At 33.9% G+C, this 25427-nt stretch overlaps 1 protein-coding gene across 5 annotated transcripts in view; it reads right to left on the bottom strand.

Moving 5' to 3' along the window:
* Positions 1 to 25200, bottom strand: part of Ndg (Nidogen) — an 87056-nt gene extending 61856 nt beyond the window's left edge. The window contains exons 1-4 of one of the 5 annotated variants that reach the window (XM_072520007.1): positions 25132 to 25200; positions 23329 to 23550; positions 5178 to 5424; positions 1080 to 1320 (exon numbers count right to left, since the gene is read on the bottom strand). In XM_072520007.1, the coding sequence (XP_072376108.1) occupies positions 1080 to 1320; positions 5178 to 5424; positions 23329 to 23523 (683 nt within the window). In that variant the 5' untranslated portion in view covers positions 23524 to 23550; positions 25132 to 25200. Of the gene's footprint in view, positions 1 to 1079; positions 1321 to 5177; positions 5425 to 23328; positions 23551 to 24904; positions 24924 to 25049 lie in introns of those variants that run through there. The other 4 variants (XM_072520002.1, XM_072520019.1, XM_072520012.1 and 1 more) reach the window with 4 other exon arrangements.
* Between the last annotated feature and the right edge of the window lie 227 nt (positions 25201 to 25427).

The following is a 25427-nucleotide window of genomic DNA, read 5'->3' as shown; positions in this document are numbered from 1 at the left end:
TGCCGTAGTCAAGACTCTACACATGTTACAACTTGCGTTCAAACACGATCGTTGTTACGATATTTTATGAAAGCTCCGTACTGCGAACGACACGACTACTACGTACTGCGCAGCATCCAATTTGCCTACGCACTTGACGATTTATCGTTACTGCGGCAGTTTTAACCGATGCAGTACTGCATGCAGTTTGATAAATCGTTAGGTGTATAGGCCGTTTTACTCTGCGAACTTCACCCTCCGCGTTTAAAAATTCTCTCACGAAATGATTTGGATGCGCATTAAGCCTTTCTTTATACTTTTTACTGTATTTTAATTGTATTTTCTAATCTCTTCTTTAATGCTGAAAACTTTTAGGTCTGTCTCCACTATTGCATTGCTGGGGCTCAGCCAGCAACTCTAACTTGAATATCATTCGTTTTCAAAATAAGGCATTGAGAACCATAGTGAACGCTCCATGGCCTGTTTCCAACGCAAAAGAAAACCGAAGTAATCATGATTAATAGAAATGGAAATAATTAAACAGAAATGAGAAATGTTTCAGAATACAATGTAATACAAAGCAGCATGCACAAGAATGAGACAAAAAAACAGCAACAGTCCACGGGATGATATAATAATTCAAAAAATCAAAACAATAATTAATTTATTGTTTTGACAATAAATAATTTATTGTTTTGACGATGTTTTGACCAGGCCACATTTGCCATCTTCATGTCAGATTAGTTGCGCTTCTTCTAGATGTTCGAAGAAGGCTGATATCTAGACCGCTGTGTACTTTGCTGAAATATTTTGCTGCACTTTTTGTGATTGGTTTTGTGCGCATTGAAGTGGACCAGTCTCATTCGCCAGTTTAATTTCTTGGTTTTATATGTATAAAATGTATCTGTAAAATGTAATGTCTATTTACTTTGATGGTCTTAACTAAAATTACAGATTGAGGGTACCACAGTTAAAGAAAATCTTCGTGGACATATAAGACAATAGACCTAGTCCTAGAAACTTTAATCAAAGCTACATAAAAATATACTTATAAAAATTAGTAACTTAAACAATAGTATTATTAGGAGAATAACACTTACTCTTTTAAATTTTTTACTTGTTCGGTTCCGGATCCAGGTAGTGAAAACACTTTTCCCTCGGGGGAAATGATCCCCGCTTGAGCTCGGGCATCTGGTAGACCTGATTCATCCCCTGTGCCCTGGATCCATTGAATCCCATTTTCAGGGTATAAGAATTCGACGTACGACTGCTCACCATCGGTGGAAATCACAACTTGGTAGGTATTTACTTTATCGGATCCATTGTTGAAGTAGCCAACACCTGTAATTGTAATTTTTATGTTTAACTATAAAAATATGTTTTTTTTTGTTAAGTGATGTTCGTTAATCTGCGTAATTTGCAAACTTTCTATATAATGATATAAAAGAATTGACGAGCTTATTGCAACATAATGGTAAGAGCATTATTTGGTGATAATTACAGCAGATGGCGGAGTTTGCTGTATTGGGTTAAATACACTACACATGCTGAATTAAGAGCGGTTTTAAGCGAAAATAGCACTTTAACATTAGTTCACACTGAGCAACAGAAGCAGCAGAACTTAGGCGAACAGCAGTCCCCCAGCACAGTTTCACAGTTAGACAAAAAAAAAAACAAGAAACACAGAATACAGCTAAACTGTAAAACAAAATGGACCCAATAATTTTAACCTGAAACTTATTAAGGAACTCAAAAATAAATAAATTAAGCAAACATTTGTCCCAAAAACATCAGAAAAACACACGTCAGAAAACATATCAGTAAATTATCAACCAAAAACCATAAAAATTGACATATCTAACCATAAGCTGTAAGAAAAGTTTAAATATTCAATAAAATACTTTAGAAGAATTATTATTTTATCTTCTACAACAAAATCTAAATAATTTATATCGTCTCTACTAAAAAATACAAAAATACCTCACAATAAAAAAATATGTCTATTGAACTTTTAAACAAACATGAATTAAAAAAAAAAATGAAAAATAAACATCGTTTATTCATACTCAAAATACTCAATATATTTTATTAATAAATTCATATTATTAAAAAAACAAATGATACATTGTCATTCAAGAAACCTATACTTTAAAACAGATTGCAGTCATTTATATAATTTAAATAATAGACAATACGGAAATTCTTTAATAAAAAATTTAATATCTCACAACAAAAAAAAAAAAAAATTAAATCAAATGAATATTTGACCACAATCTGAACAAATATCATTGGCTATTATTCCGTTTTACTTAAATTAACGTTACAAAATTATACTATTAAATTTAGTAACACACTAAAAAAAAAACTAAAAATAAACTAGCAACAAAAAATGATAAAAGTTACTGTCTCTAACAGCAAAAAAAAACATTATTATAAAATATTTCACTCACAATAGTTTACTCACCTTTGAAGAGGTCAGCTTAGGATCATAGGCCTGGAGAAAAACAGTTGGACCTCAAGATATTTAAATACGATATCTTTACCTCTTCGGCAAAAATATTGCTAACGACGGTTGACTCGACATGACAAAAAGAGGTTGTGTGTGAATACTAGCGGCAACAAATGAATTGCCAGTCAGAGTTACAAAATTGTGAGTTTCTCTATAACTAAACAACAAAAATATGCACGTCGAAATGCATATTGATACAAATAATGACTGGAAACTGAGAAATAAAATCGGATTTTGGCTTTTTATAAATTGGACCTAAACTAATTAATTTTCGGGAAGGGGATGTGCACTTTGGTTCGAAATATTTGATTCTATGAGAAAATAATACGCTTTAGTATGCTTTTAACTTAAAACCAATACAATTTTAAGAGGGATTATGTAGAATTTATACTTGAATGGAGTGGTTTAAAAGAAAACGTATATGTTTATCGAATACTATAGCCCCAAACATACTTTATTACTAAATGGGTCTTTCAAGTTTAAGGGTATTTTAAACACTCGAAATCGAAGCGATAAAAATTAATAATCTCTCTAGACATAGTATTGAAAATACAGGCCAGTAATAGAAAAATTTAGCATGCCAAATTGGTTCGTATTCAGACTATTACGTCTGTACAGAGTCATAGAGCTAGAAGGTTGAATGTAAGCAGCCCCGGGAATCCACCACTCCCTCACAACTCCCACAAACAACCACCACCCAAGCAATAACCACGCAAACAACCAACAGACAACCTACTGCGTCCATCCAAAATACCCAATCAAACATATCACACACAACTACATAAGCATCGTACGCCACCCAAAAACCTAAACATATCAACACACCTTCAACCACCATCCAACTTTCAATCTCTAACGCATCCTCTACACCCAGATTCTTCTATTACACCATAACCAACACCCCTCTGAAAAAATCCGTTCAATGTGACTTCTTCAGAATTATCAATACCCGTAAATTACTTAACCGAATTGCCTCCCTCAAATTATTACCCGCCCAAATAGCCTACCTTACAACCTTAGACCCTATAAGCCATATAGAGCTCCCAAAGAAGCTCTGTCAACTACTGGGGGATTCACGTACCATTAAAACTCCAAAACATAAACCCCAACCTAAAACATAGGCACATTGATTTACACCTTCTTGGTCGTCCTTAAAGATGTAGTACAAAACTACTACGATAGTGACCTGAAAACCGCACTTATTGAAATGGATATCCCCATAGTTCGCCTATGGCAGATTATTTCCAGATCAAACACTCCTACCTTCGTCAATGTAATCATTACCAGCGACATTAAGTTTTCGAAATTGCTTACACGAGGAGTTTTCTTTGACGGGCTCGGTCTTCACCTTGAGCTTCCCCTAATGTGAAACATTGTAACAACAAAGAACATGGTTTCTTATACTTTTATTTTTGCTTTGTGTTACTACTTGTTGCTTCTCGATAATACTATTTTTGAGTTCTACGTGGTAATTTCCTTTCTTAGATTAACATTAACTGCTGTTTCAAATATGACGGAGTATCGTTACGGTCACATTTTTTTGAAAATTATATTTTGGTACTAATAGTTTCACCCGACCTTAAGAAAGCACACTCAATAAGCTAAAAGCCATTGTTTTCATTTTGGTCTATTAAAATATTGTGATGTTCTTATTTTTCATCTTTTTCGTAAATCAGACGAGACATCATGCTTGGTCAATTGTTTCTAATGCTTGGTCAATTTGCACCAAAGTGCTTGCTATATGTGTTGCTTTAAACCATAATGCAGGGAAAATACAGGGAAAACAAAGTATTGGAAGAAGACTCATCTCCTGGCTCAACAATCTGAGAAAGTGGTAGAATTGCAGTTCCGTCGACTTGTTCAGAGCTGCAATCTCAAAAGTGAAAATAGCTGTGATTATTACCAACCTCCTTAGAGGAGACGGTACCTAAAGAAGAAGCTTGGTATTGATAAAAGCCAAAACGTTTATTACGATTTCTCCTGGCCCAATAGTTGTTTTTACGATGCATTTCATCTTTCTTGTGAAGCTGACAATGTCTAGTCCCTGATAAGATTCATTAGACTAGCCGAAAACCTTCTGTCAATACTGTTTATGATTTTTTTAATGGATTTGTTCCTACAAGTCTCACCATTGTTGTTATGATTTTTTAGCCCCTTTTGAATTTCATTTCTAAGGACACCTTTCGTGATACTGTTGAAGAGTTCTGAGATTTCAAAGATTTATTTATGACCTTGCTTTGCCAGCAAGTCTCTTAATTTATCCACTTGGAATATTTCATGTCCTGGCACCCAAATTAGAAACACTTTATTATTTCCTACTAGTCAATTCAGATCCTTACAGTTTTACAGTTTTATTCTGGTGAATCCTTTACCGCTAATATCGTTACTTGGTTCGGTACAGCTATTTTTTTTTGTCCCAGCCTTCTCTCTAATGATTTTATCGGATGAGGTTATCAGTACAAACACTGGAGAAAATTTTTCAGCAAGATTAACAGATTATCCAAGCAACAGTGTTCTTATTTATTTGGTAGAAAGGTTAAGTTGCCTTTCCCTATTTTTTTACAATTTCGTTAAAAATTTCAAAATTTTCTTACCTTGGGAATGTTTGAGTTTGATAGCATTTTCATACCAATAGTAGTAGATAAAAATGTTAAAATCAAATTAAAGTTTATAGCTCTTGCTAATTTACCTTGCCATGTAACTATAAGTAAACTAGTAGCTTGGAAGTCAGCAAAGTTCAAGAATGAATCATGGACATTTTCTGTTGCTCTCTGTATTAATCCTGGATTTTCTGTTTCGTAGTAAGATACAGTTCCTGCCGTCGTAGTATCCACGTTAGAATAAAAAGGTGCAATAATCGGATAATCTAATGGAAATTCTATGTTTATAAATCTTGGGATCTCCGTTTGGAACGACAGGAGTCCGTTTGAATTTACCTACAACATAAAAATACAGTATATTATTTCAACATTCAATATTTGTTACAATCTCTTTAGAGTTAAACAACAAACTGAAATGTTTCCAGGCTACTTAAGATCGCAGGAGAAACATTTCTATAGATAATTCGCAAGTATGATTTAAACCGTTTACACCTTATAAACGTTTTAACTTTTCTTTTTGAAATATCAGAACTCGATGGATAAAAGCACTTGGTTTAGTCATACCTTTTTACATTTATAATATTTTTAAGAATGACAGTACAATTTTTTTGATAAATATATAAATATGTAATCTGACTGCATAATTTATTTCAAAGCTTTTTTGATAAACAACCATAATATTTATTTTTTTAACACGTTGTTGGACACTTGCGTCTATAACCGTCAAAGCTAGGTTCACTATGTGGGAGAACGGCAATAGCCGTTCAAAACGAAACAGTCGTTTTTAGACACTACTTAAACGGTTGTTTATTTATCTGTGTACAAGTAGATGCCTAGTGTCATGTTTTCGAAACAATCTTTTAGGTGTAATTCCATTTTTTACTTATTGCACGACTTGAGGTTTAGTAATTATTATAGAAATTATTAAAGAACCAGCTAGACAAAACCACGACAAACTTGAAAATGTTTCTAGAAGAATTTAAAAAACAAAAAAAATGAGGTGAAAGCTTAAGTCTATTAGTTTAAAAATGCGCAAGTCCATTTTGACTTGCAGCGGGTCCAAGAAGATCCTTCAAGAATGACTGAAAGATGTTCTCAACAAGAATGGAGATGGCGCAGAGACATCTCATTTTCAGTCAGCAGAAGAAGCAGTTTTAACAAAAATAATTGATGGAAAATTCGAAAAAGTTTCTCAAATGATTGAAGAAGCTTCTGAAAGTGTTTCCAAAAGATTCGACGAGAAATTCGAAAATGTTTCTCAAATGGTCGAAGAAACTTCTAGAAAAAATGATATAAATCCGAGAATGTTTCCAAAAGATTCGATGAAACTTCTCAAATTATTAAAGAAGCCGCTAGACAAAACCACGAGAAATTTGAAAATGTTTCTAGAAGAATTAAAAAAAAAATGAGGTAAAAGCTTAAGTCCATTAGTTTAAAAATGCGCAAATCCATTTTGACTTGCAGCGGGTCCAAGAATATCCTTCAAGAATGACTTAAGGATCTTCTCAACAATAATGAAGATGACGCAGAGATATCTCACTTTCAGTCAGCAGAAGTAGCAGCTTTAACAAAAATAATTGATGGAAAATTCGAAAATGTTTCTCAACTGATTGAAGAAACTTCTTGAAAATGTTTCCAAAAGATTCGACGAGAAATTTGAAAATGTTTCTCAAATGGTCGAAAAAACTTCTAGACAAAATGATATAAATTCGAGAATGTTTCCAAAAGATTCGATGAAACTTCTCAAATTATTAAAGAAGCAGCTAGACAAAACCACGAGAAATTTGAAATGTTTCTAGAAGAATTTAAAAAACAAAAAAAAAATGAGGTGAAAGCTTACGTCCATTAGTTTAAAAATGCACAAGTCAATTTTGATTTGATATGGTATAAGTCAGTTTAAAATATCCATAAACAAACGTTACAACAAATTACATTTAGGGATATGTAGACTTGACGAACGTCTAAACTTTAACGTTCGAAACACATTGTTTATTTATTTCCCACAAGCTAAATCTTATTTTAATTGAAAGAATATTATGCTAAAACATTACAGTAAAAAGTTTATCCAAAGTTTACTACGGGAAGCTGTTTATTTATAACAAATTTTCAACAAATAAAAAATTTCATTTTTATTTGAAACCAATTTATTCTTTCGTTTATAATAAACAGGTTCCTGCGGTAAACTTTGGGTAAACTTTTTACTGTAATATTGCCGCATTATAATCTTTCGATCAAAACAAGATTCACCTTGCAAGTAGATAAGAAATAAACAATGTGTTTCAATAGTATATCAATTTGTTTATGGACATTTTAAACTGACTTGCAATAATTTAAAATATAACGGAATTGTTTATTTTTAAACTAGGTACTTAACTTGATTCCTCTCATGATTTCCTCTCATAGTTTTTGTTTTTTTTTTAATTTGATGTCTAACCTTTTAAAAAATGGCCTCCAAAAAGGCTAAAATTGGTGTTTTTGGCTATTTTAGTTGTTTACTTACATTATATGATTAAAGAAAACGTTTTACATAAAAATCACAAGAAGAACTCTCGTCTTAGAATATCACATATTAAAAAAAATAATGATTTTGAAGCAAATTTTTATATATTTTTTTTATATTTTTTATTATTTGTTTAAAAATTTGTTATACATAAATAGGTTGTAGAGTTTTGGACATTTGGAAAAAGATGTGAACCTATGGGTGTTTAAATTGCAGATCATACACTGTACAGCTTGCATTTTGCGGATGACCAGAAGGTCAAGACGATATCCACTACATGTTGCGAAAAATAGATGAAGAATATGCTAAGTGGGGTTTATCAATTAATACATTACAGAGTATGTAGAAGCACTTCGAAATAAGAGCACATAAATCGAAAATACTGATAGCTATAAATATCTGGATATAAGTATTACAAATGATGGTCAGAATACAAAAGAAATAGCTACTAGCATTGGTCAAGGTAATTCAGCAATACGTCAACTAAATAGTATACTCTGGAATAACCACATCACTCGAGACACAAAAAATTGGATATACAAAATTATCATAGAAAGTATTGGGGCGTATCGGTCAGAGCTTTAACTGAATTGGGTAATAAATAACAAAGACGCATCCAAAATAAAAGTAATGTAAATGAATTATTTACGTAGATGTTGCCAAATTACTAAAAGAGATAGAGTAGGAAATACTGAAATCACAGGGGGTATAAGCATATACATTGATATCCTGAAAACTACAGAATGCAAAAGGCTGAAATGGTATGGCCATGTCGAAAGGATAATTAATCAAAAATGGTCAAAGAGAATGTTACAGTGGATTCTTAACAACTGCAAGAAAAAGGAATCACCAAGAAGATAGGATTCTATAAGCAGATGACTGGAAGCAAGCGTTGGAAGCTAGGATGCTACAGCTTTTATTTTAAAGCAAAATTGTGGCTTATTCTCAATAAAAATAGTAAATGCATTACAGATTCTTGATTATAGCTCACAGTTGAGGTCTCGGTTATGCTATATCGTGTTATTAAGGCATCCTGCTAATCTATTTGCTCTTTGTGCTTGATCTTTTACTTCTTTTTCAACGTCTCCATAGCTGAACAGTGTAATTCCTTGGAACTTTATTTTAATTACTTGTTCAATGCTAACTCCATCGACTTCTGACTCCCATCTTATTATTTTGACAGACGTTTTTAATTGTTTTCTTTATTATACAAAGGATGTATTACATATTTAACTCTTAATCTGTCAAATTCATTCTTCATGTGATCAAACAGGGATATGGGTCTATTGTATTCTAATGCTTTCTCTGTAATCTGCTTTATGACGAATATTGCATCTGTACATGACATTCCCGTTACGGAAATCTTGTTACTCATCTGCTAAGTTTTTGTGCAAAATTTTAGTTGTAAGTTTCAGGGTAGTATTTAGCAAATTGATACCTCTGTAGTTTTCTGATTATTTTTTATCACCTCTTGTGAATAATATGCTTAATATGCTTATCTCGCTTGTCCTCCATTCATCCGGTATGTTATTGTAACTTATAATCTTGTTAATTACGAATAATTACGAATGGGTAAAGAGATGGAATTGTTAACAACTGTAAAAAGGAGGAAAACGTCATACCTGGGCCATGTGTTTCCTAATGATAAGTACAGTCTGCTACAGCTTATCGTGGAAGGCAAGATTGAAGGTAGAAGAGGTTTGGGCAGAAAGAAGAAATCCTAACTGAGAAACTTGAGAGAATGGTTTCAAATAGAAGCTGCGAACATAATACATGCGACACAAACAGAGCAACCTTTCGTTTGATGGTCGCCAACCTTCGGTAGAAGACGGCACATAGAGAAGAAGTGTTTTCAGTGTTTTTTATATTTGATTCTTTTTTACATAAACTTCGTTTATAATAATTTTTAGTGTTTGTGATTCTAACGTCATTTCTTGTTTCTCTGTATATGACTTGTAGATAGTCAATCGATGCATCCTTTTCGATGTTTTTCGGGCGTATTAATTCCGTCACCTCCGTAGTTTGACCTTAGAGGTTAAGATTAAAAATAGTAAATATGTTTATTTAATTTTTATTTTTATTTATATATGAATAAAAGTAGTATTGGACAGAGATCAGTGGAAGAGAAGGCGATATGTACGACCAGAAATGATAAAGGTTGGCACGATAAAATTATCACGATGACCATTACTAGAAAATTAAAAAATTGTAAGGGACTACTCCTCTCTCCCCTATGTTCCAGGGTGATGACAGTGTGACAATAACTTCTTTAGCTTTCGATATTTTAGAAACTTGATAGAACGGAACAACCGATATGGTGCATTTTATTTGTAGAGCCACTTTATCATAGCTACTATTAACGATAATTTAATAGAGTCTATTAAAACAGTTAATCCTAATTAGCGTGAGTAACGAAAAGAAACTATTTGGCTTATTTGTAAAAACAATACTTACTTGTGACATACAAGAATGTGGGTGGCTTATTTATTTTATTATGATGCATATTAAATAAAACAACAAATTTTGTTCCCAGAAAACATCTTGCAATCGTTTTCATAAATTAGAAGTTCAATAACCTTGTAGAGAGATATACCTAATTATATTAGATTAATAAATCGTTTATGTTTAGAAATGAATGTGATGGTGGTCCTTTTTAATTTTGATTATATGTTTTCCAACGTCAAATAATTGTAAGATAAAAATTATACTTAACTGATTTTGCTTGGACGAAAATTTAAGATGACAAGCCGTTAGAATTATTGAACATGAGCATGGGAACATGAACGAACAATCACTAAAAGGAGTAAATTTAAAATATCTTGTCACTATACAACATACAACAAGCATACAAAACATTAACATAAATGTATTTAAAAGTCACTACGCAAAAGAACTACAAGAGTCCAGACCTGAATACCTACAACAAATATCCAGAAAATATCAAATTCATGGATCAGAAATAAACATCGAAGATGACCTAACTGGCAAACTTATAAAAAACCAATTAAAGTAAATGAGCCTATGGATCAGAAGGAATCTTTGCTGAACTTTTGAAAAATGCAACTCCAACGCTTGATAATATGCTGACAGAACTTTTTAATAGATACCTAATCGGAGATAATATACCTTAAAGCTGAAAAGAAGGACGGATTACACCAATCCATAAAAAAGGAGTTAAGGTAGACTGCAAAAACTACCGCTGCATCTCAGTTACCAGCATTATCAGTAGATTGTACGAAATAGTTTTGAAAACCCTAGTTGAAATGGAATATAAACCACTTAAGCTGGAACAGCAAGCAGGATTTCAAGATGGATGATCTTGCATCGAAGACATCTACACTTTAAGCCAATTAATGAAAAAAGAATGGCTAGGTATAGACCAACTCATCTATTATTTGTAGACTTGACGAACGCTTATGATATAACACCCCTATATAGACTATGGCAAGTACTGGAAAGCTTATTTATTAATATTACACTTTTAAAAGCAATACAACGATTTCACAACGATAAAAGATGAAACATAAAGGTTAACAACCAGTTCCTCGAGAATTTTAGGGTAAATAAGGGACTAAAGTAAGGCATCAGTCTATCTCCAACACTTTTTAAAATCTTCCTGAGCGAGGCACTGAATATTCGCAATAAACTCACTATTCTGGTCATAAACTATCTCCAAACAAAAAAGCTACAGTCTATAACAGCATTTTTAAGAGCGTTATGCTTTATGGATGTGAAACCTGAAACCAAATGATGCACGTAACAAATAAAAGAATAAGACAAATCATGGACAGAACAACCACCATCATAGAAGAAATACAGCAAAAACAGCTTATTTGATACCGACATGTTCATAGAATGACAGACCATCGCCTACCGAAGATAATATTGGATTGGCAGCAACCTGAGTGAAAAAGACGAGGAAGACCGAAAACAACATGACTTGATGGAGTCCAAAACGCAATATCAAAGAGAGATCTACTACCAGGAAACTGGGTCGATAGACGTGAGTGAAGACTGGGAACAAGAAGGCGTAGTACGCTATAAACCGGACTTTATAAAGATATGTCACTAGCGTGGAATAACAAAAATATTGTCAAAAGGAAAGATTGAAAATTTGTCAATGTTATAGCATTGGTCACTCATAATAAAAATTATTCATCGGTGACGTTACAGTGCATTAGCTCAGCCAGCTCACATTATTGTGTCCTTCTTTCATTTGGTTATATGGTTTGTTCATCTTAGGCTGGGTACCATGATGGTCTCCAAAATTTCTAAACAATATTTCTAATACAGGCGGCACAATTTATGCTATTTTACTGCTCCATTTATTCTTGTTAGCATTGTTCACTCGAAATGCTTAAGCAATTCCGGCTCATTCTGTGTAGGTAGTCACGATTCTGCTTCAAAGTTGGTCTTTTCAGTGTTCTATAGACTGTCAGTTTAATTTTTATAGGTGATTTTAAGGCCATGTATCTTTTCAAATCGTAAGAGAACTGATAAAACTATTTTGTTTTTAATTTCTTCGCTGATTTTTTTATATCCAGTCAGTAAAGATGCTAGATATTTAAAAATGTTCACATCTCCTCATTACATTCCAATAAAATACAATCCATATTTTCCAATACTTACGTCAATAAGTCTCACTAAAATCCGAACAAAGCGTAGAATAATCAGAGAGTATAAAAGATCTCGGGGCCGCCCCCTTATCAAAACACAATACAACCGACTCAGCGTCAATCAGGCTAGAGGTTACCAAGTGGATATGAGTTACCCCTGGCCTTGACTACAGAGAAGGTTAAAATTTTTGAGCAAATTCAAAATTCTAACCAACCAAAAAACTTGTTCTTACTCTCATCTCAAAATAAATGACATCATTCTCACTAATCCACAAGACAAAGCCGAAGCTGTCAAATGCACACTCCAGGCTATCTTGATTGCCCCAGATAACACCAACTTCAAAAAGTGGTTTCAACAAGATACCGAAAGGAGAGTAGAAGACATACTTAATAACCCTAAATAAAAAATAAACCATAGAAGAAAAGTTGCCTTAAAAAACAAGCAATGCATGTCTCTTGCTGAATTACTTTCCCACCCACTTAAAAGTATTCAGCACGATCATAATTCCTAAACCAGGGAAAACCCTTACCAGCACACAATCCTATAGACTTATATCTCTACTAAACACACTAGGTAAAGTAAAAGGATTCTTAAGGAAAGACTTACATAATTCCTAGAATATCGTCGCATCATCCCTGACATCCATTTATACCATAAGCATTTTTCTAGACGTCAGAAGGCATTCAATCAAGTCTGCTTGAAGGTTTGATCGACAAACTCAACATTGCTGGACTGCCAACTCGATTTCTAAAAATTATACATTCATATCTCTCCAATCGGACAGACAAACAGCGACCTTCCCCTTCCTACACGTAGATCCGAGTCTATCCCACTATATGTTCACTATACTGCACTTCTTATTTCAGGTTTTATTGACGAGACGTTGAGGACACTATCTGTATTTAATAAAGCCCAAAATCAATTAGACAAATTTGTAAAGTAGTGCAATAAATGGAGAGTTATACTTAATTTGTCCAAAATACAGGCTGACACCTATTTAGATATCCTAGAACTTCCCGATATGGAGCGGAAGGTACTGTTCGGAAGCTATTTCTTTGTGGCATCTTAATGCAATTACTATTTTCGTTGGGAATAAGCCACAATATAAGTTTATTTTTGACTTTTAGATTTCCACTTTGGAAATCGTTTTTAAAATACAAACATTAATAAATTAAACAAACTTTGTTATTTGGTGAAAAACTCTTCTAATATAATTTTATCTGACTCATTCATATTGACAAATTAGACATATATTATACATTTTAAAGTATACGACTTTCAAATGATATTGCCAGTATTATTAAGTTGCGTTTCTGGGACGACTTTATTGTGAGATAATTTATTCAGTTACGTGACCAACTTTAACTTGAGAATACCTGTCAGAAAAATCATAATATGTATTCCGTCTTTAAAAAGACAACCACATGCAATGACGACCGTAAAATTCTTCCTTTAGTGATTCCATAGTAAATAATGAGGAAAAAACCAGGAAAAAACCTGATCATACTATCCCGACATGGCAAGTATTTGGTGTTATACTCGTATTTAGTTTATTCTCAGTAAAAACCAAACTCTGATTTTATATGAATTTTATTTAAAAAATATACATGATGTATCCCCTCCATATGTTATTGAGTTACTAATAGTGGTATATCTTTTTTATTGATTTTTTTCTTTTAATATGGGTAACCAGATCCCACTGCACACTGCCGAGAGTCAGATCCCACTCATTTATAATAATTAAAAGAGGAAGGTAAGCAGATAATGCTCTATGGAGAAAAACCTTAATTCAGAAATTTAGTTTACTATTTGGGAATTCAATTTCATAGTAACCATAATTGGAACACTGACATTAAAAACACCCAAATTTGGTAAAAAATAGAGCTAACCTCCTAGGAATACTATCTGGCAAATTTGGAAATACACACCCAAAAACTCCTCTTCACACTTACAAGACATACATAAGACTAATTATTGAGTACAGAGCGATCCACTATGCATCTCTAAACAAACTCTAAATTATTACCACCATGAGAATTGACAGAAAAATCGTTAGAAGAACCATAGGGAGACGTGCAGATTATCCTTCAGCAATTATCCATCAACTCCTCGCTAATATCACCACAATAGAGGACAGAATCCGTTTTCTTAATAAAAAATATTTACAGCTCACGATAGATAACTCAACACCAAAGCTAAAGAGGTCCTAAAAACTCCTTGCCATCGCCTAGGGCACCTACTCACCAGGCGCAAAAAGAAAAAAGTTCCATTCCTTCCAGCCAAGTTTCTAAACTTGGTTGGAAACGAAAATACGACGCCCTAGAAACCACCCCATTAAGATATCGCAGATAATAACAAGCTGCAAGCCAAAAATGCTGATCCAAGAGCTATTCCCAAAGTATAGCTGGTAACACATGAGAGTCTACCATCCCCATTTGCAACTGACATTTCTTTTCCCCACTCCAAGCTCCCGCAAAAAAGGGAGCCGCCTTATCTCGAAAAGGAGTACCGTCTAAATGAGAATTCATGACGTTCAGTTCCATAACATCAATGATTAATGTCAGGGACTATGTATATGTATCTGGCATATGTATTTGTATCTGGTATATATATTTGTATTTGTATCATTTTTTCAAGTGGAAGCTTGAGTAAAAAGCACGAAAGTACTTTCTCTATATCTCTTAATTAATTTTTGCAATGGAGGAGCCTTCAACTATTATTTTAAATTCTGACTATGCTATCTGTACCGTACTTAAAAGTAGGTAAAATGGGACCAGCTTTGATATTTATGAAATAGTTAGATCATGGGTACAAGCAAAAACAGAGTTATTTAGCCATTAGCGAGACACAATTTAGATTTAGGAATTTACTTGGCTGGAAATGCTTTGTCGACACTACACTTCGCTATGTGTTATTTGGTATGCTGCCTCGTTGATTCGCCCAAATATTTGCTATTCGTCAGTGAATAACAAATAGAAATCGTTACTCTATACTTGTGCCGACGGGCCAAACAAGTCAAATATTGCGTGTTTGGCAGAACCAAAATGGACGTGGACGTATTGATGGTTGCTGCAACTTATTTTGGATATTATATAAAATATTATATTTTTATTTTTTATATTTTTTGGATCCCAGGTGTAAAACTGCATCTGGTATAAATCTAGAAATCTCATTACCTTTTCATTTGTCCACTTCATTTCACAGTAGGTAAGCCTATCAGTATCACTGTACTGTACGTATACAAATCAAACCGTAATAGGTACGATAGTTGTACATAAACACACAAATTTGTCGATTATAATAAGTTAGGTTAACATAAACAGCTAGACAACCACCGGTGCGAGCGAAGTGTGAGCAGTCGACACATACAATCAGCGTATATTTGGCTTATACGTGTTCTTTGAAGTATGTCAAAAATCCGACATGTGAGCAGATAGCTGTATTTGCTATTCGGGTATTTGTTTATGCGTGCGAATAAAGCAAATAGTTGACGAGTGTAGCCTCCACACTTCATCTTATGTGGCCGAATAAAGGCACATAACGAATAACACATAGGGAAGTGTAGTGCCGACATTAGAAATGCATTTGAAATTTATTGTGCTTTGAACATTTATTCTCTTCCTTATTCTATCCAAGACTGCCTTCAATTCAACATCTCATCTAAATATTTTATTGAATATCACTGTAGGTCAAAGGGTTAGTACTGGATCTTGAAAGCAGTATATACACCGATGAACCTGCTTCTACTGAAATAAAACTCATGGTAGCAAGTAGTTCTTCGATTACGAATTCAACAAATCCCATTTTTCGTCATTGTCATGTCCTGTGGATGCATGGCGTACAGTGAGCATCAGGCACCTTAAAAATTACATGAAGGTGAGACTCTAGTGCTTTGTAACCAGAATCTATCAGTTAAGTGCTTATTAGTTTCACATAATGAGTGGATGAGTAATAAAAAAAATCATAAAATGGATCTTTCAAAATTAAATTTCTATGAGGAGTTAAAAGTAGCACAACACTTTAATACTGAAATAATAAGTAAATGTAACATAACTAAATTATAAAAAATATGATTTGTCGAAAAAATAGAGAGAAAATTTAGCGAAAATACCACTTGAAAGAGTACAAACCAAACGGCCGACGAATTATAGGAAGACCAATTAAAAGGGGGCAGGACACGTAAACTTTGAAGATGGTCTAGCCTAAACGCTTAAAACGGGCAAGATAAAAAATATCATTCCAAGATTCATGATTTGTTTGTACAAATTTAGTCTCTATCACCAAAATATGAGGTAGGTAAATTCTTGCTACAGCTTATCCACTCGGTTAAAATAATTGTGATCATACCTTGGCAGTACTGGCTACAACAGTATGTCAGTGTTGTGTGATGTTATGGCTAAAGCTGTGGCGCCTACACAAAATAGTGTTTTAGTGTTTCGCTGTTGTATATCCGGTACAGGGTGGGTGCCGAAATGGAACCTCGAGACATTCCTCCTGTGGGAGTGAAAACTCCGTCCGGCTCGCGGAGATAAGAATACGGCCGGGGTCAGAAAGCCCTGCCTGTCGTAAGAGGCGACTAATGGGTAGGAATAGGGAGGTGGAGAGCCGTCGCTTGAGGTGTCGGGTTGGTAGAAACGCACACGGTCGCTTCGGCGACACGGTCACCGGTCTACATTCCTAGTATCCGAGACGAGACTCTCGTGGGACCACTCTACTCCCATTCCAAAAGAGCCTGGTGAGGTTGAAGGAGCTGGGCCCGTAGATACCTCTCCTGACCTCGGTCAGGCGTGGTGTGGGTGTACCGGCACGTACCCATCAGGAGATCCAAGAGTGGTAGAGGAGAGATCCTCGGCGGCGACCTGTCTACGTGTAAGGTGGAAATTCCTCCGCCTGCCGAACCTACCCGCCCGTGGTGTGGGAGTAACGGGTAGGCAAGGTACTCACAACACAGGTACTACGGGGAAGGTGGAGCCCCCATGGGCCGCATATAGTGGACGTGTCGTGGTAACCCCACGGGGTACCCCCACGGGGGGACCCACGGGACGTCTTGGTACGCGCCGCGTGGCACCTTCACTTTGGTGTCGGACTCGTAGGGGCAGAGGTTTCGTTACGGGCGTATGTCGAAAGATAGTTAGCCCAGGGTCCTGCCAGGTCTTAGTATTTGGAGGGCACGCACTCATAGCAATGTGGGAGTGAAAGGGTCTGAGAACTGATCCCGTACTTTTACATGATAAAAGATAAAATTGAGTTCAATTAACAACAGGAATATACCTTATAGTCGATCGTAACAGGCTTAATCAAAAGTCTTCTGAATTTCTTAAAATATGCCGATTGTGAGCGTTAAGCACAGTTCTCAAAAAATATGACCGCAGTTTATTCTCTAGTTTAAGCACCTGGCTCTGTCGAATATTCCAAGTTCTATTTTTCTTCTGCTCATAATGTCTGTTTATTGTTAATGTTAACGGTTATCATAGTAATTTATATTTTATTCACGGCTGCACGAAATAGGTATACATGTTAAACCATACACGCAGATTTTTAAACCATAGAATTTTGCTTTTACCCGGTTGTGGTCTACCATCTACATGTACAGAAAAAAATCGGATATTTGAAAATAGAATATTTAGAAGAATTTTAGACGTTAAAAAGATAAAACCAAACCAGAAAATTTTATAAATCTCTAAATAGTGCAAGTAAAGAATTTAAAGTAAGGCTAAGAATATGTAAAACTAAGGAGGGACATACATGTAATACAAAAGAAGACATATTAGGTGGGTGGAATATTATAAAAAGCTACATTCCATCAAAGTGAAAGATCAAAATCAAAAATCCACTACCTCGAGGAGCACGAAACAATGTACCACTAGAACCTTCTTCAATTCAAGAAGTACAGGATACAATGACAACAAAACATCTAAAAAAAATAACAAATCTCCAGGAAGTGTAGGTAAACATGCGGAACTCATTAAATGTGGGGGTGGTAGTCTTACTAATCAGATACATAAAATAATAGTGAGAGCTTGAAATGAAGAACAAATCCCGGTGATATACTGGAATTGCTTATCCATTATTAAAAAGGGTGATCAATTGGAATGGAGGAACTATAGGGGTATAACACTTCTTCTTAACACAGTATACCAAATATTTTCTTGTATCCTATATCGTCGCCCAAGTTCGTATTCAGAGGCGCTTCTTAGCGAACATTAAAGTGGTTTAGGGCTGGTCAATCAATAACGGACCAGAGTTTTGTACTGAGGCAAATACTGAAAAAAACCAACGAATTTAATATGGATACCTACTACCTCCTCATATAATTAAATCTACCTATGATAGTGTGCTACGAAGTAGATTCTATGAAGCCATGGATAAATTCTACATTCCCGATAAACTAATAAGATTAGTAAGGGATACAATGCGTAAAGTAGTTTGAAAATTTGAAAATACAGGGTGAACAATCACAATTGCTTAAAACACATATCAGACTGCGACAGGGAGATGCGCTGGCGTGACTCCTTTTCAACATAGTCCTGGAAAAGATGATTAGAGACACCACAATAGAAAACAGAGGAAAGTCGTTACATATTATGGCCTATGCAGATGATCTAAACCTGATTGCCCGTACAATAGGCAAGCTAGAAGAAATGTACACCACTTTCTCAAACGCCTGAAAAAATATGGCTACAAATGAATGTGGAAAAAACCAAAATAGTGGCATCAATACCTAAGAAGAGAGTAAGATGCATTGGTCACCAATACAGTGTTAATAACTGTAGCTTTGAAGTGGTGGATAAATTCACATACTTAGGCTTCCTGATGACTAATGATAACTCTATAACGGAAGAAATCAAACGTAGAATAATTCTAGCAAACAAGTATTATTTTGGGCTGCGTAGAGACATGACAAGTAGAAACTTAAGCGAGAAAACTAGAAAACTAAAAATAACAATATACAAAATTTTATATTACCAGTTCTTACATATGGATCAGAAACATGAATCATCTCCAAGACAGATAAAAATCTCTTGCCCATATATGAACGAAGAATCTGGACAGGAATATTCGGTGGCATCTGTAAAAACGGTTTTTGGAGGGGGAGGTACAACTATGAGATATACCACAAATACAGACAGATATCTGGTGGTAAAGATGTGATATCTCCCATAAAATTAGAAAGACTAAGATGGGCAGGACATCTAGCAATAACATATCAGAGTAACCCTCCTAAACGAATCCATATGTCACAGGCGGTGGGAAGCAGATGGAGAGGTAGGCCAAAACTTAGACGGTAGGAAGGTGTAGACAAAGATGATAGAAAAAAATTATGCAAAAAACTGGCAACGGTTGGCACTGTATAGGGCTGACTGGTGAAATATACTGGGGAAGGTCCAACCACTGTTGGACGATGATGATGTTGATGATGACGGTGACCATCTAACCTCTGGTTTTCTTACTTGTCGTTTGTAATTCCACAGTATTCAGTGTATAATTATTTTGTTTCATCTGTCGTCCTTTTGTTTCAGAATATGCTCAAGAAATTTCGATTTAAATTTTGATACTTGAGTTAAAACATCTTTTCTTTGTTTTTATAACGAATCACGCTATTTATTTTTCTATCTAGTAGTTTGAAATTCAGTATTTCCCTTTTCATCCTTATGATAATTATGTTTTAGCTATGTTTTCTATGTTATCTTTCAAACTTCATAATATAATGAATATTATTAGAACAAACATTTTTAGAAAATAGTAAAGTGTAAAACCAGATAATCAATTCATCTCAATAATAACTACTTTTACCTAATTAATTTAAATCACTGTTTAATATTCCCAAAAATAAATTTTTTTATCATTTATCATAACACTAATGGAATTTCAACTTGCCATTTGGTAAGGGGATCGAAAATATCTATTAATTTATAGATTATTGTGAAATAAAAAATTAAAATATTTGTTCTGTTATCGTATTTTTTGCGAAAGAAATGATAGAAAGAAAGAAAATTTAAATTTAATCTTATACGTTTGACCTTCTTAACAATATTTTTTTTCTATTTTAATTATATTGTTTAAATATTATTTAATTTAAAACACTTTATTTTTTGATCACTAGGGCGATAAGTTTAACAGCAGTAGATCCGGTTATTTCAAATTTAATCATATATAATTTAATTACAAATGAAAGGAAACACAGATTGAAAACAATTTAAATACAATTTGCCATTTGCCAATTTTTTACCCAAAATAGTTTTCATAAAAATGCATGTATCGAAAAAATAATATAATTATACATGCCCGTACAAAAAAAGCCTAAAGCTAAGTGTGCACTTGACCGAACCGGCCAACAACGGAACGCATCGCGTTTTCTTAATTTTCTAATTTAATCCTAAGATTTCCTACTTGGCAAAACTTATAATAGCAAATACATATGTGGCTCTGATGAGACCTGATAAGGTTAAAATACGAATAAGCGTATATATATATATTATTATAAGAATATATGTGTATATATATATATATATATATATATATATGTATATATATATATATATATATGTATATATATATATATATATATATATATATATATATATATATATATATATATATATATATATATATATGAAAATTACTGAGTTCTCGGGAAGAACCGCGTTAAGAATTTACAACTCGACGTTTCGGCACCCATTTTGGAGCCATTATCAAGAGTGATACGGTTCGGTTCGAGTTCGGGGTCTCAATCTGCCTACTCGCCTCACTCGAGACGTACCAGTGTCGTGTTCTATATTGCAAGAACTGTCTCTCGGCACTGAGGTCTCAATCTGCCTCCTACTCCTCAGTGTCGAGTGACAACCGGTCTTACCCTGTGTGGCTTCTTTTTTACTCGCTGTATGCGCGGGAACGGTATGCGCTGACGTGGTCTGAACTGACGTGGCCTGAGCGGTGTGGGCGGGAGGTCGCTGAAGCAGGGGTCACCATGTTGCCGGCAATCGTTTCGCGTCATCGCGCGTGTTCAAGCTGTTAGGCCGTTTTTTGATTTCGATAGCTTCACGAATGATTCTCGCTTTTAATGAGCGGATGGGAGCGATGGTTTTTGCTTTTTCGAAATCTATTTTGTGGCCTGTCTGAATATGATGTTGGGCTAGGGCTGAAGTGGTATCGGAATGTTTGACTGATAGAGAATGTTCGTAAATACGGTTATGGATTCGTCGGTTTGACTGTCGTCAAAGAGACTCCGATCTCGAACCGAACCGTATCACTCTTGATAATGGCTCCAAAATGGGTGCCGAAACGTCGAGTTTTAAATTCTCAACGCGGTTCTTCCCGAGAATAGTAATTTTCATTTATCTGACCGCGGAAACTTATCCGAACATATATATATATATATATATATATATATATATATATATATATATATATATATATGTATATATATATATATATATATATATATATATGTATATATATATATATATATATATATATATATATATATATATATATATATATAGAAAGAGAAAGAGGGATATTGCATATAATCATAATTACAAACAGGCAATAAGAATACAAAATGAGTGGCAGCACAAATAATAACTCAACACACATTGATAAAAATAAGCACTAAGCTACATTCGTTTCATTTATACCCATTTAAATAGGATAATTTCTGCATTTACTTTAAGTGTGTAACTCTACCTGCAGTATTGTTGGATGGATACACTAGCTCAACAAAACTCTTGCCGGTCCCTAGTGCAAATAAAGGCGAGGGAAGTTTACAGGCAGATTAGCACCCTACTAATAGACTATAATAGACTATAAGCCCCATATAAGCCTATATAGCTCACAGAAATACGATTATGCCCGGAATAGGAAATATTTAACGCTGATGACCAACGCAATAAAGAGAACAACAAATTGGTGGAAAACGAGAAACTACTTCCGAATCAGTACTTGGAATCTAAGATGCTTGAAGACAAGGGTACAAGAAATAGCTAAAGTACTGACAGAGAAAAATTTAGATATATGTGCGATCTAAGAGACAAAGAAAAAGGGTACGGAGCAAGTTATGCTAGGTAATTATTGTGTAGGTAATAATTATCGTGCCGATTTCATAGCGTCTGTTGTCGCTATTATCCATCTTTTTTATCTAAGCATATCACGTTTGCTTTCATCAGCATTGCTTTTTTAATGTTAGTTCACCAGATTGTATTGGATCTTCCACGTTTCCACCTCTTGGCTGGTTTCTAATTCCACGCTGCTTTCGACTGCTGTTTTTTTACATTTTTCACGATTGTCTTTTTAACCACAATGATTTCTTTTATTAGTTCATTTCCAACTTTGTCTCGTCATGATAGCTGAGAATCGTTTGTTTGCCACATTCATTCTTGTTTTATTTGAAACCAATAATTTGTAAAGTAAGTGTAGGATCAATAATGACATATGCATCAAAACCAAGACGCGACACATTCGCCATATAAAATTTGTTACATACGGCAAAGATTAAATTACTGAGAAGAATTAACGAAATACACTGAGATACTGAAGAAAGACAGAAGATATCAGAAAACGATGTAAATTACATGGTATACGCGTATATTAAAGAGCAAAAAGAATGGAATATTTACATAAGTAGAATGAAGGAGACCAGAGTGGTCAAAATAGCAAAAGAGGAGTCACCAAACAGTACAAGTAGTATGAGCCGACCGTGATAACTATCGATAGAGGTATTTATCCAACAATGAATTAATTATGCGTAGAAAGAAAGAGAAGAAAAATAGACACGGATATATAATTTTAGAGGGTGATGTGAAAATATGTTAGTTATCTTGAACGCATATTATAACTCCATACCTATAATAAATAATTAGATCTACACGTAGTCCCACCACACGCCCCTGGTAATAGTGCTAAATCTTTTTTAGTTTAATTTCACGTGTTGAAAACTAATTGACCCTATTCCTATCACAAATACATGTTAGGAAGTATTAAAATAATTATAATAATTCATTATAAATATTTAAATAAAACACCCTATAAAAGAGCACCCTATATATCTATAAAAAGCAGTAAATGGTTTATAGTATACATTAATATATTACTTGGTAATTTTATAAAAATGATTATGTACTTACAAAAATAGACTCATAGGTTACGCCAAAAAATACAATAGGCTCCCTCAATCTAATTTCAGTACTGGAAATATCATCCCCTCTTGGTAAAGTTATCGCTTCTGGCACATTATACAAATATAAAAGCGTTTCAGGAAGAGCAAGTCCGTCACTGATAAGGCACAAAATATACAAAAGTGTCCCTAACACTAACTTCATCTTTCAGATAAACCTACAGAACATAAACTAAATTTTTTTGGTCAGTATAAAATATTAACGAAATATCGACATTGTTTAAAGTTAATTTTGCGGATTCCAACATTTCAAAATGTTGAATTAAGTTCAAATGAAAATGGGTTTTTGAGTAAACATTTACGATTAATAAAATAACATAAAAAGAAACGTTTTATTATTTTTTTGTATTTTTGAAGCTTATGACTTACTGTCCTAGTTTGGAATAATACATTATGCAAAAATAGAAAAAAAATCACAAAAGCTACTATTGAGTACTTCTGTAAATAACATGATAACTTGTGGATTGCAAGCTTTGACTTTATAAAGAAGAAGCTGCTGAATTAATTACCGAATCAAGGCAGAATGAGAAATGAAGAGATAAGGAGAAACATGGAAATTCAACAAACTCAACAAGCAAAGATTAAAAAAACATTAAAAGAATAATTAAAATATTATAGAAATAATTTGTTTCACACAAAACAAGGAGATGAAATTGGAATCAGAAAATCATAAAAGCCATGAGTTTTCGACGAAGAAGTATTGAAGCAGAGGACAGAAAATTAGACCGGCTTAAAATCCTGCAAAAATTCGTGAAAGTGCAAAGACTTAGATGGGCTGGACACATTGCTAGGATGTCAGATCACGAATACACGAAGAGATTAACATTTTCAAAACCAGAGGGCAAAAGAAGCAGAGGATGACCACGAATGAGATGGATTGATGATGTGGAAGAAGACCTACAGATTCTAGGGGTTAGAAGATGGAGGGAAGTTGCCAGGAATTGACAGGAGTGGCGACTTCTTTGTGAGCAGGCCAAGATCCACAACGGATTGTCGAGCCACTTATGATGATGATGATGATAAAATCCTGCGAATCATGGTGCATAAAACATATACAGAGAAAACAAGGTGGTTAAGAAAAAAATTAGGATTTCAGAAAATAAATTGCTCAAACTAGTTTTAATAAAAGATTATTTATGGAACGGATCATCAATAACGGAGAACAAAGAAAACATGGAAATTTATATCTAAAGACTAAGTGGACTAAAAATAATAAGAGCAAATAGCAAATTACAATGTTAGAACAATATGAAATCGGACTAAGGGAGTGATAAAGAGCAATATAATTTGAATACAGATAAGCAGATTAAGAGGATAAAAAAGAATTTAAGTTTGCGGGAACAAAAAGATGTACTTAGTAAATGGGAATATAAAAAGACTGGGAATTTGTCTAAAGAAAGATTGCATTTATTCTAGATTGTACAACTTTTCTTTTCTTTTTAATTCTGGGTACTGTTTAATAATGTCTTAAATATTATAATATATCAAAATGTAGAGTATCATACTGAAAAATTTAATATATTTACTAGAAATATAAACTTTAATTAGCTGTTTTTCACTACCACTGTTAACTTGTGCCCACCATTACACTGTAAACATCCACAGAACTATTCCAAACTTTTATGGGGTTTCCCTAACAAAAATACAAAAAAATATTAAAAATATAATTACTCTTTATAACCGGTTATTGATAATTACGGCAATATTGGCTTTAGAACAATCGAAATTTTATCTGAAATGAATGATAATGTACTTTTCTAGGTCCGCGCTGTAAGGCCTAAGCCAGCAAACTGGCGTTGTAGGGAGTTATCTAGAAATACGGGTATCTCTTAAGAGGTCATGGGTCAATTCAATAAGAAGTCAATATATTTTGTTTATCATCAAGGGGAATATTCGTTAAATCGGGATGGCCGAGATAAAAGCATCTCATTGACTTATTGGTTCCTTCTTTCGCATAAAAAGTTATCAATGGTTAATAAACATGAATATCAGGGTTGTAATAAGCTATTGGGCATATTGGTGGGTAGATATTATTTATAAAAATATATA

The sequence above is a fragment of the Diabrotica undecimpunctata genome, chromosome 1, assembly GCF_040954645.1.
Source record: "Diabrotica undecimpunctata isolate CICGRU chromosome 1, icDiaUnde3, whole genome shotgun sequence".
Classification (NCBI taxonomy): Eukaryota; Metazoa; Arthropoda; class Insecta; order Coleoptera; family Chrysomelidae; genus Diabrotica; species Diabrotica undecimpunctata.
The sequence above is the reverse complement of the archived record's forward strand: the minus strand, read 5'-3'. Positions and strand labels throughout refer to the sequence as shown.